This window comes from Phaethon lepturus, unplaced genomic scaffold (genome assembly GCF_000687285.1).
Source record: "Phaethon lepturus isolate BGI_N335 unplaced genomic scaffold, ASM68728v1 scaffold43328, whole genome shotgun sequence".
In the NCBI taxonomy this organism is placed as follows: Eukaryota; Metazoa; Chordata; class Aves; order Phaethontiformes; family Phaethontidae; genus Phaethon; species Phaethon lepturus.
In genome coordinates, this window is record NW_010557735.1 from 80,753 (window position 1) to 96,361 (window position 15,609).

Here is a 15,609-nt window from a genome sequence, read left to right on the forward strand (position 1 = left end):
TTCTCTACTTTCAGTAATACAGGGCTTAGCTGCCCAAGTTTTAATTCTTTATGCATGAGAAGCATGATATTTGTAACTTTTTTGTATTTCGGTTAGATGGTTTTGTAAATTTACGTAAAAAGAGCCAAGACATCAGCAAAAGACTACCTGCTTATTCTGAGTCACTCATAGTGTAAAAAATGTCAGCCTGGTTTTACCCGGTTCTTATCCTCGTTCTTTTTTGTGTTTCAGAATGATCACTGCTCAAAACAGTAGCCATACTAAGTGAACTGAGTGGAAACATATGGATGAAATTCTTACCATGCACTGAACAGCACAGCATCAAGCGCAGAGCTCTGGGAAAATGTCTGCTTGCAACACTTTCACTGAACACGTCTGGAAACCTGGTGAATGTAAGAACTGCTTCAAGCCTAAAAGCTTGCATCAGTTACCCCCAGTATCTGAAAAAAAAACCCTCTCGCATGGAAATCTGAAAACCAATGCAAACCAAAGTACCAGCCATCGCGGGAGAAATACAGGAAATTTCCGACCGCCTGTGGCAAAGAAACCCACTATAGCTGTGAAACCCACCATGATGGTAGTAGATGGGCAGGGTGTATGTGGCGAAATCAGCACTCCGGATCATTGTGAGAATAAATCGGTGCCTGCAGGTTGGAACCGAAACAAAGCTGTCTTGAACAAAAAACCACTGAACAATAATAACGAAGATGAAATTGAAGGCTATGGCCATCTTCATAGGCCTTATGGCAACAATGATGGTGTAAGTAAGATACCCAGTAACAACAATAACGGACTGACAGAAGTTTTGAAGGAGATTGCGGGTTTGGATACCACACCTCAGCTAACTGGAAATGAAACAAACTCAAGAGAAACCTTCTTGGGAAGAATAAATAATTGTTACAAAAGGTCGTTAGAAAGAAAGATCCCTCCAAGCTGCATGATGGGTGGAATGAAGGATTCACACGGTAAGCACGTTATTCTGAGCGGAAGCACTGAAGTCATAAGTAATGAAGGTGGACGTTTCTGTTACCCAGAGTTCTCTAGCGGAGATGAGAGTGAGGATGACACGTTTTTTGGCAGCATGCAAGAAGAGCATGAGAGCTGGGATGAAAGTGATGAGGAGTTGCTAGCAATGGAAATTCGTATGAGGGGCCAACCTCGCTTTGCTAATTTTAGAGCTAACACCCTATCTCCTGTTCAATTCTGCGTTGACAAGAAATGGAATACTGTGCCCCTTAGAAACAAATCTCTCCAGCGGATCTGTGCAGTGGATTATGATGACAGTTACGATGAAATTTTAAATGGTTATGGGGAAGAGACTGTGATTCTTTATGGGCAAGAGAGCATGCAGAGCATGGTATCTTCTGATTCTACATCTCCCGACTCTTCTTTGACAGAAGAGTCTCGTTCTGGAACAACCAGCAGTTCTTCACAGAAGCTCTGTAACGGAGGGTTATCTCCTAGTACTCCTCAGGACCTCAAATTGATTGAACCAGAATATGAAAGTCTTTGTGATAATCAACAAGTGAAGGATGTGTCAAAAGCTCCCCGAAACGTTCCGAAAAGTCTGGAAACTCACAAGGCGGTCCTTGCGCTTCGCCTGGAAGAGAAGGATGGCAAAATTGCTGTGCAAACTGAGAAGCAAGAGAATAAAAGTCCTTCAGATGTTGCTGGTCAAGCTGTAACTATAAATTTGGTGCCTGTGGAAGAGCAAGCGAAACCTTACAGGGTGGTGAACATGGAACAACCAGTTTGTAAGCCATATACTATAGTAGATGTATCAGCTGCCATGACCAGTGAATGTAAGGAGAATCAGACTGAAACCTCAGAAACCAAAAATACATCATCTCACCCAAGCTCACCAGTAACTCCAGGCACACCTACTACATCCTCTGCAGCATCACCTGTACGAGTAAATGCTAATCTGAAAAAATCCAGTGCAATCCGATACCAAGAAGTGTGGACCTCTAGTACTAGTCCAAGGCAGAAGATACCTAAGGTGGAGTTAATTGCTAACAGCCCAGGACCTTCTGTTCCTCCCAGGAAGACAAGCCACAAGTCAGCGCCTACTTCACCTACAGCTACAAACGTTTCCTCAAAAACTATCCCGGTTAAGTCTCCCAATTTGTCTGAGATAAAATTCAACAGCTACAATAATGCTGGCATGCCACCTTTTCCTATTATCATCCACGATGAGCCCACTTATGCTAAGAGCTCCAAAAATGCTATTAAAGTTCCTATTGTAATCAATCCAAATGCATATGATAACCTGGCTATCTATAAAAGCTTTCTAGGGACCAGCGGAGAGCTATCTATCAAAGATAAAACTACTAGCGTAATAAGCCACACCTATGAAGAAATAGAAACAGAAAGCAAAGTGACTGAAGCCATAGGAAGTAAACCCACCGAATTTTCCCAGGCGAAGGGCGTGACTCCTAGCTCTGAATGCAGGCTGGGTTCTGTGGCTCAGAAGGTCCAAGAGTTTAATAGCTGTCTCAGTAAAAGTCAGATATCGCCACAGAGAAGTCATAGTTCTGACCACAGCTCCCCATCAAGAGTTCAAAAGACAACCCAAGAGCCTGCAGCAAAAGTAGACGTAACACCAGAGGCTTCTGTTGGCAGCAGTAGCAGCGGTAGAGAGAATGCAAGCACGGTGCTGTCACAAATTGTGGCTTCTATCCAGCCTCCCCAGTCTCCTCCAGAAACACCTCAGTCTGGACCCAAGTCTTGTAGCGTAGAAGAACTGTATTCCTTACCCCCTGATGCAGATGCTACTAAAAACACCCTGGTACGACCCAAATCTCTGTTTACGTCACAGTCTGAAATGGAGTCATCTAAGACGGTGGAAAACACTGCCGCTAAAATGCAGAAAGATTCGCTTTCACAGCCAGTTGCCACTCAGTCTCCAAAGCTCCCGAGAGCCACCTCAAACACCACGAGTCCCAAAACAGAGCAAGCACCGCCATTTCCTCCTCCACGGTCCACTTCTTCACCCTATCACGCAAGTAACTTGTTGCAAAGACATTTCAGCAACTGGACCAAACCAAACAGTCCCACCAGGTCGACAGAGGCTGAGTCAATCCTTCATTCGGAAGGTCGGCGAGCTGCTGACGCGAAACCCAAACGCTGGATATCGTTTAAGAGCTTCTTCCGCCGCAGGAAAACTGATGATGAGGAAGACAAAGAGAAAGAAAGAGAGAAAGGAAAATTGGTGGGTCTCGATGGAACCGTCATACATATGCTCCCCCCTCCACCAGTTCAGCGTCATCACTGGTTCAGTGAGGCAAAGTCAGACTCCAGTGAGAAGCCGTCGATTGTTTTTATGTATAGATGTGAACCGGCACAAGCTGAACCAAAGGCTGATCATCAAAGCAAGAGCGGAGTGGAGGCTGCTATCGCAGATGCGCTAGCAAAAGACAAAGGAGAAACGCAGGAAAAGTCTCCAGAGAGCTCTGAACAGAAAATCACGAGCCATTCATCACCACCTCAGATTCCCAAGAAAATCCCCAGGTAAGCTGATCATCTTTTTTTAGTTGCTTATTCAGTTGTGAACTGTCCTGTATATACTGCTAAAAAAGGGAGAGATTAAGCAGTTTTACTGCATTAAGTGTCATTTTTTCAAAGTGTATTTATTTTAGGTAACTTAAAGCATATTTTTAAAATGTTTGTGTTACGTTGGAGATCAGAAAAGATTTTAAAACATTACTAGAAGCAGTACCTGATATTTGGACTTTGTATCGCAGGTTACAACAGCCATGTTACATTGAATCAGATACATTTTCCTGGATTTCTAGTTTAAGAAAATGTTCTTATGTTATAGCAAACTAAAGAATTTCTCTGCAGAAATAGAAGGAACTATTGAAAAGGATAATAGAAATTAAAAGGTCTGTGACTCATAAAAAGGTGGTGTGCTAACTTTATCTCACCTACCCAAGAATACAAGAGATGCTAATTAACTTGATGCTGCGCTGCAACATCACTGCAGCACTGCCATGTAAAAAGGAAATAACAGAATTAGATTATCAATAAAATAATCTATCTCTGTTTTGCAAGGCCTTTGGCGATGAATATACTTTGTCCCCTAACAGTATTGGATTCAGTAGAGCTAGTTGCTCCATTTCTGCCTAACAATTTTGTTCAGTGATTTAATTTTTAATTTTTTTTCAAATCGGAAATTACTGAAATGATTCGTTGTTTCAATTTCTGTGAAAGTATCTGGCCGGTAGATATTTATTTTACTCCTATAAGTTTACGGTAGTTGAACATTTTAGGTCTGTCGGTTTAAAAGTGTCTGTTCCCTTATCACGGGTACAGCTGCTTTCTTGGTTGTCTCTGAACACCAAGGACCATATTTATTTCGAGATACCCATTGTTTTCAACATACCACTGAGTCCCTACAGCGCAGGACAGTACATAAGCCAAGAGGGCCGGAGACATTTGTTGCAGGCAGTCACATGGGCATAGTGGGCATTTCACTGAGTGCAGACCACAGCTGTGGATGCACTAGAGTATGTCCCCCAATGTTGTCATACAAATTCCAAAATAGCGTCAAACTTGCATTATTTAATTCGTAATAACAATGACCTAGTGGTAGGAAATTAAAGCTTTTGTAAAGTTTCAGCTACGTGTGAGCCTCAGAAAATGTATCATGGCAGTGTTCTTTGTTTTTCTTTGTTGTCTGTACAAGAAAGTTGCAGTGATTTTTAGTTTAAATGGTTTTAAAGTTGTCTTAAACTAAGAGAGATCTCTGTGTGAGCGTAGTTTGAGCTTACGATAAACCAATTGCTGCTTGTCTTAAAGTAAAATAACTATGTCTTAAACTAACCAAGAGTGACCATTTGCACCAAGTGTAATTAAATCACTTTCAAATCACATCTTGGGAACACAGACATAGCATTCTCAGGAAGATCAGATCTACTTTTCAGACTGTTTGCCTTTTGTCAGACGTGGACAGCTTTGGGTTTTGTCATGTGGTGGTGATAAGGTTTATCTTGGTATGATGTAAAGCTGGTTTCTGTAGATGTACATTTAAAGTAATTGCTCCAAATACAAGATAGGATGGTCTCCAAAACCTTAGTGTAGTGTCTGTTTCTGCAGACTCAGATGAACTGCAATCTCAGAGTCAAGAATTTCATTTACTAAAAAAGCAAAGTACATGAAAATTAACAAATAAGGTCTAAAAAAATCGCAGTACAAGTTGTGAGTATGAGTTTCAGAAACATTAAGCACTTTCACAAACTATTAAAGGCAGTAGGAGCTGTAAGCATTCAGCTTCTCTGCAAGATGTACAATACCACAATAATACAGGGGTGTGGGCGATGACAAAAGGGGGTGTCCCTGTATTTACAGTTTAGGGCTGAAAACAGCAGGGAATGTACCCAGGGCTAGAATAACCCTTGACAGGAGTCTGGTCTCTCTAGACATACCTTAAATTAAATGGGGGCAAGTAGGCAGCTTTAGAGAGCAAGTTAAAGAATTGGAGAAGTTTGTGCTCTCTAACCCCCTTTAGAGGAACCCATTTTGTCTGTTATCTCCAGGGGAACCTAGAGGAAGTGTTGGCTTACACCAACTTTTTTTAGCAGCATTAGCGAATACGTTGCCATCAGGAGACTCTCTCATTCCCACCTCCTTAGTGCCCTGCTCTTGAGCTGGCAAGACAGTTCATGTGGTCACCTGTGGTGAACTGGGCTGGGGAAGTGATCCAAGTAAAAAATAACTTTGCAGTCATTTTTCTGCCAGATCAATTCGCTGATCTGACAGAGGGACCAGTCGGGAAGGAGCAGCTGCTTATCTTGGTGGTAAAGGGCGATAACAAGCTAACGGCTGCGGTCATAGTTGGCACTTGTCTTGGACTACCCTAGAGGCAGTGCTGTTATAATGTTTTATATGCTTGCACTATCACTGGAATACCTTCTGCCCTTACTATTGAAGGCAGTCGGTCATTCTGTCCTGCCTCATTTACTTATTCTAAAAAGTATGTTTACTTTTTATTTTTCTGCAAGTCATGGTGATATTGGCTAAAACCGTATCTCACAATTTTCCCTGGTGAAAATTGGAATTTTCCCAGTATTAGAATTGGAATTTCTTCTAACATTATTGTTCTATGGTTTCTACAAATTCCAAAGAAAATACACAGAGGTGCTGAGAAATACACTGTGGGAACACTAGACAAATGGATATCTTTATCCTTCAGTTGTTATATTTAGTTACCTTGATGCAATTTGATGCCTTAAGTTAGTTGGGTTTTTTACCTAATTTTTAATGTTGTTAAAGAGACCAAGTGAAACCTTATAGTGCCAAAAAATTAAGTTCATTTTTTTGTTTTGTTTAAGAGTCTTGGCTTTTGTTTTTAATAACCCAGTAGGTGAGAATCAGGATTGTCAACTTCCATTTTTGCACAAGCAAGAGACGCAACAGATGAGATGCTATACTTGTTTTGTGTTAACTTTTCAGGTATTAGTAGGAGGTTAGTGTTAATTCAGGCTAAAATATGTGCATGGAAAAGATGTTTAAAATCTTCAGAGGCTTAGAGGAAAAGAAAAGAAGACGTGAAAATAGCAACCAATGAAATCAGTGATTCCCCTTTTCTAACTCAGAATGCCCACCACAGCAAGCTCACAGAAAAAACAAACTGATGACCTGGGAAATAAGATAAGCTTTAAAAATACCAGATTACTGGGGGGTCTTGAAAGCAAATTAAATGAAGATGCAATATGCTGCTAAAGATTGATAACATAACCACAAAACAGGGCTGAAGGTATTTAAAGTTATTACTAGAAAAGTCATTTTTTCCCTTTGAATAGCACTTGCAAAATACTCGGTTCTTTGGAAAGCTGAAAACTATCTCTCTGTTACACAAAAGAACTTGGTTTTGTTTTATCCATGTGATTGTTTCTTTCTGTTTGATGCCAGGATGCACATACGGTGGTTCAAAAGGAGCTAGCAAATACTAATGGATTAGATTTAGTAAAAATTTGTAAATAGATTAATGTTTTGCTAAAAATCAGCAGTTGCATCATCTTTATCATTAACTGGAATGAAAATCAGGTGTTCTTAGGACACCTGTAGTTCATGATGCAGCAGTTGTTCTCAGGCAAAACCTAAAACTGACCTCTAAAAAGGTAAAATCATGATATTTCTGGCCGAAGTCACTGTCATTGATGAAGGTGGTACAGCACAGCGTGGAATCCACACAGAAGTTTAAAAAAGAGATTCTTCAAAGGCTTTGTTGTCTAGTGCATCAGACTGTTGCTATCGGAGTTTCACAAGATGCAGGTTTCTCCTCTCCTTCATTGAGAGATCACTGCTTGTACCCAGCAGCAGGTTTTTAGATTGAGATGTTTCCTAAAAGAAAACGGCAGCACAGCCTTCTGATTGTTCCTTTCCTATCTTCATAAACCACATCACAGCTGAAGTAAAATCTCATTCAGCACTGTTTTAGATGGCACTGCCTTTGTAAATCAAGGCACAACTGATTTGTGCACAGGCATTTCCATTTCAGTTACGTATTAAACTGAATGCTTTCCTTTCATAGCTGCAAGTCAGCCATAACTTTCCTTTATGGAGTCTTTGGGCCAGACTTGGATGAACTGAAGATAAAACTCTATGTTCACTGAAATACTTCCTGTAGTGAGATCTGTATATTCATGCCATTCTGACTGAAAGCATTTCTTCGTAGCTAAAGTTGGGATTACCAATCTAATTTCTAAAATGATGGTTAACTTTGTCAAAAGGATGCAAAGCTAAGCTAGTAATCGAGTGATAGGAGTTCTGGTGTTCCATAGCTGCATCTTGTTGTTACACCTTGCTTTCAAAAGGAGTGAAGTGCTTATTATATGTGTGCGTGTAGGTATATACATATACGCATGTCTGAAAGATTTGTTTTGAACATTTTTCTTAAAAAGCATGCTTCTCTCTTACGGTTACAGACTACATGAGCAGTTTGGGGCATTTCACTGCGCTCTTCATGGGCCCTATACATATCAGAGGACACAGATACCAAAGCTTTTGGAAATGCCTTGTTATCCTTCAAATCTTACCCCAGTGCCACACTCATTGTACACATAGCTCACCCTGACTACCTTCCAGCCAGATTGCTGCTCCTGAAATTAGCATAAATGTCAGTGACGGCTGAGAATCTTCTAGAGAATTGGACAAAGACTTGCACGGTTCCTGCCTGCCACGGAAGCGTTTCAGTAGTATAAGTGTTCCTCTAATGCTTTTTGTTGTACTGATTGCCATGAGGTTGCTGACAACTGTTCACACTGTTTGCTTTAAATGACAGTAAGCCAAACATCATTTCAACAGTCAGAGTTAGGCATCGGATTTCCACATACAGGCAACGGAGAAAGGTAATTCCAGTGAGGTGATTTAGAGCACCAAGACTTAAAAGGCTCCAAACGGGTTATCTCTTCAGTGGGTTTTTTAGTAATTTCTGTCGTGCCACTAACTGTTATTTAACAAAAAAAATACAGGTGACAGGGGCTAGGCATGTGCCACAGTGGACGTCATCTGTGGCCTGGACCTTTGTTTAAAACAAAGTCGTTTCCAGTTTAGAGGACCCTTTGTATAAGTCTTAAGGTAAAGTTCTCACCTGAATCGAAAACCTTTTAAATGTAGCTTGCATAAATTGGTGAGGAGAATTTGAGGATCTTATTGCTGAAGAGAAAACTGTTGCTTGAGCAAGTCTACTGAAACGGGAGAAATTCTCACCTGAAAAGTTCAGGCAGAACTATCAACTGCCCCTTCTCCACAAATCTATCTTGACTTGCTCTTTTCTAGATATCAGCAAGGTTTATTTACCTTAGTCAGCAGTGCTCAACAGTGTTCTTAAGAGCATTAACCACCTGTCTTACGCATTTTCATCAATGAAAAACTTTTGGGAGCTTTTTCTCTAGAATATGTATATGCTAACAGAATTGGAAATTATGCACATTCATTAAGCAGAAAGTTTGGTAACGTTTTATGTGGAGATTTGTAAACGCTGAGGACTGTTAAAGAACCAAGTAGAAGGGATTTATTATTTTATAAATTTAGATTAAGAAAAGGTAAATCATGTATTATTGTTCTTAATTCCTCTAATGCAGTCTGTAAAATGGAAAGACCGAGAATTTAAAATGTATAAAGAAAAATGGGGTTTTTTATAATGCACAGTTAATCTGTGGAACTCATTGCCATTCAGTTTCACTGACACTAAAGAGCTTAGTAGGATGTCTTTAATGGATTATCGAAAGTATTCCTATTATCCGTGCAAACATCGCATTATACAAGTTTTAAAAAGAAAAAAATTCTCATGCTTCAGGACTAAGCCAACTTCTGAATAATAAGAATTAGGAATAAACTTTATGGCTTAGTTATTTCAGATTGTCATCTGAGAAGTTGCTTTCACTTTCCTCTTAAGTGACTACTTCTGGCTGTTGGTGGTGATGAGGAACTGAACTGCACGAGCCACTGGAATGCGACTTGCATACCCATAATGTACTCTAGTTGAAACCTGGGCACTGACCATCTTTGCTCAGTGTTTTGCAGAAATAAAATGATCTGTGTTGTGAGTGGAAGTTCCTGTGTAAGGTGGCCTTTGACCGCCCTCGAGCCATTAACCACTCTGCATTTTTCCCCAAGCATTATTCAGTCAATTTAGGCTTTATATCAGCTTTATTAGCTTAAAAGTGTAGGGCTTTGAGGGGATCTCAAAGGGATCTCTTTGAAATTAAATATATCTACAAGTTACACAGACTTTTTTTGTGTAACACTAAGTCATCTTCCTTCTCGGGTGCTCTCATGGCAAACTGTACAACTACCATTGATGACTGCTTTGCTGATGGTGGCTCGGGCAGGAGATGAGAGTCTCAGCTGGGTCTGTGGCCACATCAGCTTTTCTCTGTGTTTCTGTCACTAATTTCTGCCACTTGGATTTATATGCTGTCCTACACAGAGGTATACTCCCTCAGCTTGTCCTCTAGATCTGACCCTAATTCAGGCATGTAGTCCCAGAATCACTTCTTAGAAGTATTCTGTGTTATCTCCCTTGTATTCATTGCTGTTTATTAATCACTCTAATTGAGAAGTCGCGCTCTGACTAGAGGGAAACACAGGTCATACAGTAGCTGTCGTTCCACTGTCCTTACAAAAGTTAACACACTGCGCAGGCTGCTTTCTGGAATCTTACTATTCCCAGAAGACTGAGGCAAGTTAGACCACATCATCTTCTGGCTATCCTCCAAAAGCTGTGAAGGAGGAGAGCCTGAGGTAAGGCGTTCAGGACATTTGTCCCTGCAGAAAAATCACTTTTAAAACCATTCTGAGCTTGTGCACATGTGAACGACAAGTATGTGAATTCAGTGGGATGTTATCTGAAGGACAGTCATTTTTATGGCAAGTTTCTTTGCTGCACGTAATCTCAAGTTCTTAGGAAAACAAATGTGTTCTCTGTGTGCAGAGGGCTGCTCCCTCCATTTACTGAATAGTTCTTTAGTTTCAGCCACACGTGCCCGAGGAGCAGAGTAATTTCTTTCTCTAAGGTAATTCTTTTTCTATGAGGCTTGCTTTTGAAATAAAAAAAGTGAAAAGAAGAACGCTCGGACAGAGGAGGCTGCGCCCACTATGGTAAAAGCTAAATATGTGCTCTTATGCAAGGCATCAAAGAATCCATCCTGGCAAAATATCTATAAATATCCCAAATAAGGAGATAGCTTTAAGTATCACTTGCTATCAAGAAGCAGATAGAAAGTTATCAAGCTTTAATGGTTCCAATCCCAGAGAACTGCTTGTTTATCAGCTGTTCTACTTTTCTCGAAAACCAGTAGGTTTTAACTGTTTCATGAAGCAAAAGCAATTGGGAATTTGGTTCTTGCAGCTTACTGAGTGAGGATGTTTTCCCCTTTTCTTCCTTCTGTGTTATGTCGGAGCTGATTACGTGCTGGCTTTTTGCTGGTTGAGCCCGTGCACTGCGTATGTATGCTTGATCTCCATCTTTGATTCCCTGTAGCTTAACAGTATTTCCCCACGGATTTCATGGCCTGACATCTAATTGCTGTGATTTAAAAGGTACTGGATTCAGACACTGAAACTGGTTGGAATACAGATTTGAGATACTCTCTCACTTTTAAGAGTAGGTTGGTCTGAGTTCTTAACTGCCCTTGAAATTTGAACCTGCTTTTCTCTGACTAATTAACATGACTAAGACCATAGTTATCATACCAAAACAGTGATGTAGCAGACTGTGAACTGTTTTTCATGCATGAAGGCAGTGGAAGAGTTAAGAAGGCAGGGCTGTAACTAACTGGTTTCCTGGGGCGCTTTGGCAAGTCCCCGGGACCAACCCCTTAAGGTAAACATTAAGGTGCAGTAGGTGTATCACTCTGTGCAGAGTTCAGCCCTGTTGCTTACAGCTTGCACAACTTGTAGCACATCAGAACACTGTGGAATCAATGGCTCGCCAGAGTTTCAAGACATGATTAAAAGACTCAAGAAGGCCCTGAAAGAATTTCCTTTAATGGGGAATTGTGTGAGTGAGTACAGTGGGTGAGTTGGTATTTTTTTCTTTCTTCCTTTCTAGCTGTTGGTTTACTTTGGCAAAATGCTTCTGAGCTTAGGTTTAGTGTATGTGCTTGCATGTGTCTGGTTTGAAGAATGAGTCTGTTCTGTACCTCACCAATCGATACTAAAAAAATTACTTTGAGATATGGTAATTCCTGGTTTGTGGCAATGACAGAACTGTAAAGCTACTAGAAACTACTACTTCTTAAAGAAAACATTCTTATTGAGGAATGCAGGTCTGTATATGATTTACAGCAACTACAAGCCTTTAATTTCTCATCGTCTTGAGAGCCTTGTTACTGCTTTTATTTTATGTATGCTTTACTCTGAAAATATATTGGGTTAACTCTTTAATGTGGATACATTTATGGCACATGGAATGTTCTTCACACCATTCCTATGCATGGTACTAAAAACGAACAAAAAAATTTATGCTGATTAAAGATTACATCTTTTTGAACTTATGCCATTTTCCCTTTTACTAACAAGTTCTAATGAGTTCTGTTTGTATCAGCCTGCAGTTAAAATTCATGAGTCTGAGTAGAAACAGCATGTGCGCGCTGCACCATACATGGGGTCTTGTGTTATGCAAAGTATTGGCATGTTTTATTCTTTGTAGTCTGGGATTGCTAGAAGATTGTCTATCATGATTTGCAGTATTTTGGCTTTGGCGTAGGGAGACGTATGCCTATAATTTATGTTAACTCTTTGAGGCTGTAATGTCTCTTTCCACTATAAGGATTTGTATTACAGAAACTCAGCTGCTCTGCCCATTTAAAAATGAGTAATTTTTGTTTCTGTTCATCAGAAGTTATGTAAGTTTTAAATCTTTACCACAAAAATTTAATATCTGTACAGATATATGCTGTGGTGATCATCTTTTGAAGGAAGTGCCTTACTTCTATCCCTCATGGAAGTCACAAGTACTTCAAGTTCTTGCTGTTCTATTTGATCAGGCTGTAATTATGAGAACTAGTGAATAGGACATATGGTCTTGAGACTTGGCCTATAACGAGTATTTGTCTCTGTGAGTGAGAGCATAAAGACACAGAAAGATTTTTGGTCTGACGTTTTATGTGGCATATTATTTGTAACTGCTGCTATGTTTTCAATAAGATTGGGGTTTTTGAATAAACCTGAACATTTTTTAATACAAATATAACGCATAATTTTTAAATCATACTGCAATAAATATATCCATGGAAACCAACTGAATCCATGATTTTCAGAGCTTTGTTCTATAAGTCATCACAGTTTGATTAAAACCTCATAGCTAGGAGCAAGCACAGAGGAATGTCGTCATAGCCTTTTGCAGTTGGCCTAATGCCGATGGATTTTAATCCTGGATAATTTTATATGGGAAATAGGTTACTGGCTTAGATGAGCTACCAGTCTGTTTCCCTAAGCATCCGTTCCCAAAATCCTACCAGTATATGAAAAAGTGTCAATAAAGTTTTATACATTTATTAAGACTTAATAGCCCCCTTGCTAAACCTTGGAATCTTGGAAGCAAAATTGTTCCAATCAGTATAAAGCACCTTAAACTCTGCTGCTGTCCTGTGAGTCCTACACGTTTTATGCAGAATCATGCCTGCATATATATCCATACGTATGTTGATTGTAGTCAGCTGTAAAGAATTTTATTACCCTTTTTGTATGAAAGGCATGAACTACTTACTACATGTTCCTATTTCAGTCAAAAGTTGATTCTTCTTATTAAGGAAAATAAATATTGTCGAAAGTTGTCCTTAAGAAAAGAAGGGCAAAAGGAGCGTATTTCTTTACCCATTCATTCCCTTTCCTGAAGATACTTAATGCCCAATCTGGTATTTTGCCAGTAGGATCTAGCAGCTTTGGTCTCCAGGTGATTTTGTTTTGTTTGTTTCAGTCAAGTGCCCGATGATACAACACTGGAGGATTTATCCCCACGTGTTCCTCGAGCCGTGTTTGTGAAGCAGGACAATGGCGGCAGTGCCTCGGTCATACCAGTATCGTCTGCCCGTGTCCCACAAGGGGAGGAAGAAAAGGAAGAAGCTTCAAATTCTCCTGACTTGAATCCTTGCAGTGCTACATACAGCAATCTAGGTAAGTGTATTCCCGTAGAAGAAAATTTAAATTAAATCAGATTTTGGATACCTTTCCAGGCTGTGAAGAACCTTGTCTTCTGAACAGCTCAATACACTTTCATAAGGTGAGTTTTTAAAGACAAACTTTCTAATATTAATTTGTAGAAAATAAAAGGATGTTGTCTCATTCTGAGAGCGACAACCAAGAAGGTGAAGATTCAACAAACTCAAAGGTTTTCTTTCCTATGGTTTTAAAACTGTCTTTTAATTGCCCTTAATGATAAACATCTCAAATACTTTTAGAAGACATGTTGTTTTATCTATTTGGAGGAATTTTTACCAGAGAGGTTTAAAATACAGAGCAAATTCCCTAAATTTTTTAGAAATAAGAAGTAGATTTTAGTATTTTCCCAAACCTGAACAAAAGATAGGGCTTTTTCTTTTACAGCATCAATAACTGCTAAAATATTTGTCATCATTTTTTGTTGACTAAAACCTTTCTTATCCTAGGCTGAGAATTTACTTTTTGCTCCTTCAAAAAAATTTAAGATACGAATGTCGTGAAGGTACCGCGCCGTCTATTCAACTATCACTGAATTCCTGACTCGTATTAAAAAGATATATGTGTCAGGGCTTCTCTGGAAGATAAGTGAGCAAGACAAATAAGCATCTCTCGATATATATAGTATCAATATTATCTGCTCAATTTTCTAAAGCATTTTGATTTGAAGTACTGCAAATTTAGGAATACCTACAGCCATATTTTCTAGAAGAATAAAAATCTCTCATTTATTGATGTTAAAGAATATCTGACTACATGTTCTTCAGTGAGGCTCCAATCCTGTTAAGCATACCAACTTAGGAAGTATTTGGACACGAGTAAACTGACTGCATTGAGATGGCTCACAAGTACAGGGGGTTGGCATGTCCACACAGGGTCAAGGGATCAAGGACTAAATTTTAAACCCACAGGTGCATACATTCCCTAGACAGTTAGCGATATTGTTGCATTTTTTTGCTTAAATGTGAATTGGTGGCAAACTTATTTGTGTGTTCTGCTAATGAAACATTAATTAGGTATTGTTTATAAAGCATAAAGAGGAAAAATATCCTGCCCAAGAGCCATCCTGACATCTACCAAGAAATTCTAACTTCAAGAAGGAAAACTAAAATTTACATTTTTATGATGGAATTATTCAAAGATCTAATGAATTATTTTCAATTCATTGAGATATATATGTCTCTGTCTATGTATTTTCTATATTTAGGACGTAGCTACATTACAGATAGAATCCAGGCAGTAGATCTAGCTACATCAAAACTATTTAGAGCATGGTCAGGCCATGTTCCTAACCAAATGGACATATAAAAGGATCAAGCTAAGGTATCATTTAATGTATGAAATATTGCTTGTTCCTCACGGTGATATTGCTGGTTTTTTTAGCCTGAGTACTCATACAGTCAAGGGATTGCTTGCATTTCATAGCCAAAGTAATGATACTGTGAATCTTCTGTTTACATCTTTACTTAATCTTATGCAAGATGTTACACCTGATGGCAACTGCTTCACTGTGCAGTCAGATGTGCTTCTGTCTGTGAATCTCTGTCCTTCCCACAGCAACTCACAAACTGGGAGTAGTAAACTCATGGGAATATAATAAATACCATTAAACACTGGAACAGGTTGCCCAGAGAAGTTGTGGAGTCTCGGTCTCTGGAGATACGTAAAACATGCTGGACGTGGTCCTGGACAACCTGCTCCAGCTCCCCCTGCCTGAGCAGGGAATGTTGGACTTCACCATCTCAAGAGGTCCCTTCCAACCTAAATGCTTCTGTGATTCTGTGATCCATTCCACTAGTCCTCGTTTTTTGCCACTGTTGTTCCTATGTGTGAATGCTCCTTTGTAAAACAGTATAAAACTGAACCCCTTAGCGTTTTATGCAAAATCTCCTCATCCTTGGGACACCTTCAGGTTTGCTGTCACCAAAGTAAATTTTAGGTATG

The 15,609-nt window shown here is 39.5% G+C and overlaps 1 protein-coding gene across 1 annotated transcript in view; it reads left to right on the plus strand.

Moving 5' to 3' along the window:
• The first annotated feature begins 343 nt into the window (after window positions 1–343).
• The window catches only part of PEAK1 (pseudopodium-enriched atypical kinase 1), a 32,552-nt gene continuing 17,286 nt past the window's right edge, over window positions 344–15,609 (plus strand). Inside the window, exons 1-2 of the mRNA XM_010292846.1 lie at window positions 344–3,510; window positions 13,427–13,623. Of these exons, the coding sequence (XP_010291148.1) occupies window positions 344–3,510; window positions 13,427–13,623 (3,364 nt within the window). The remainder of the gene's footprint in view (window positions 3,511–13,426; window positions 13,624–15,609) is intronic.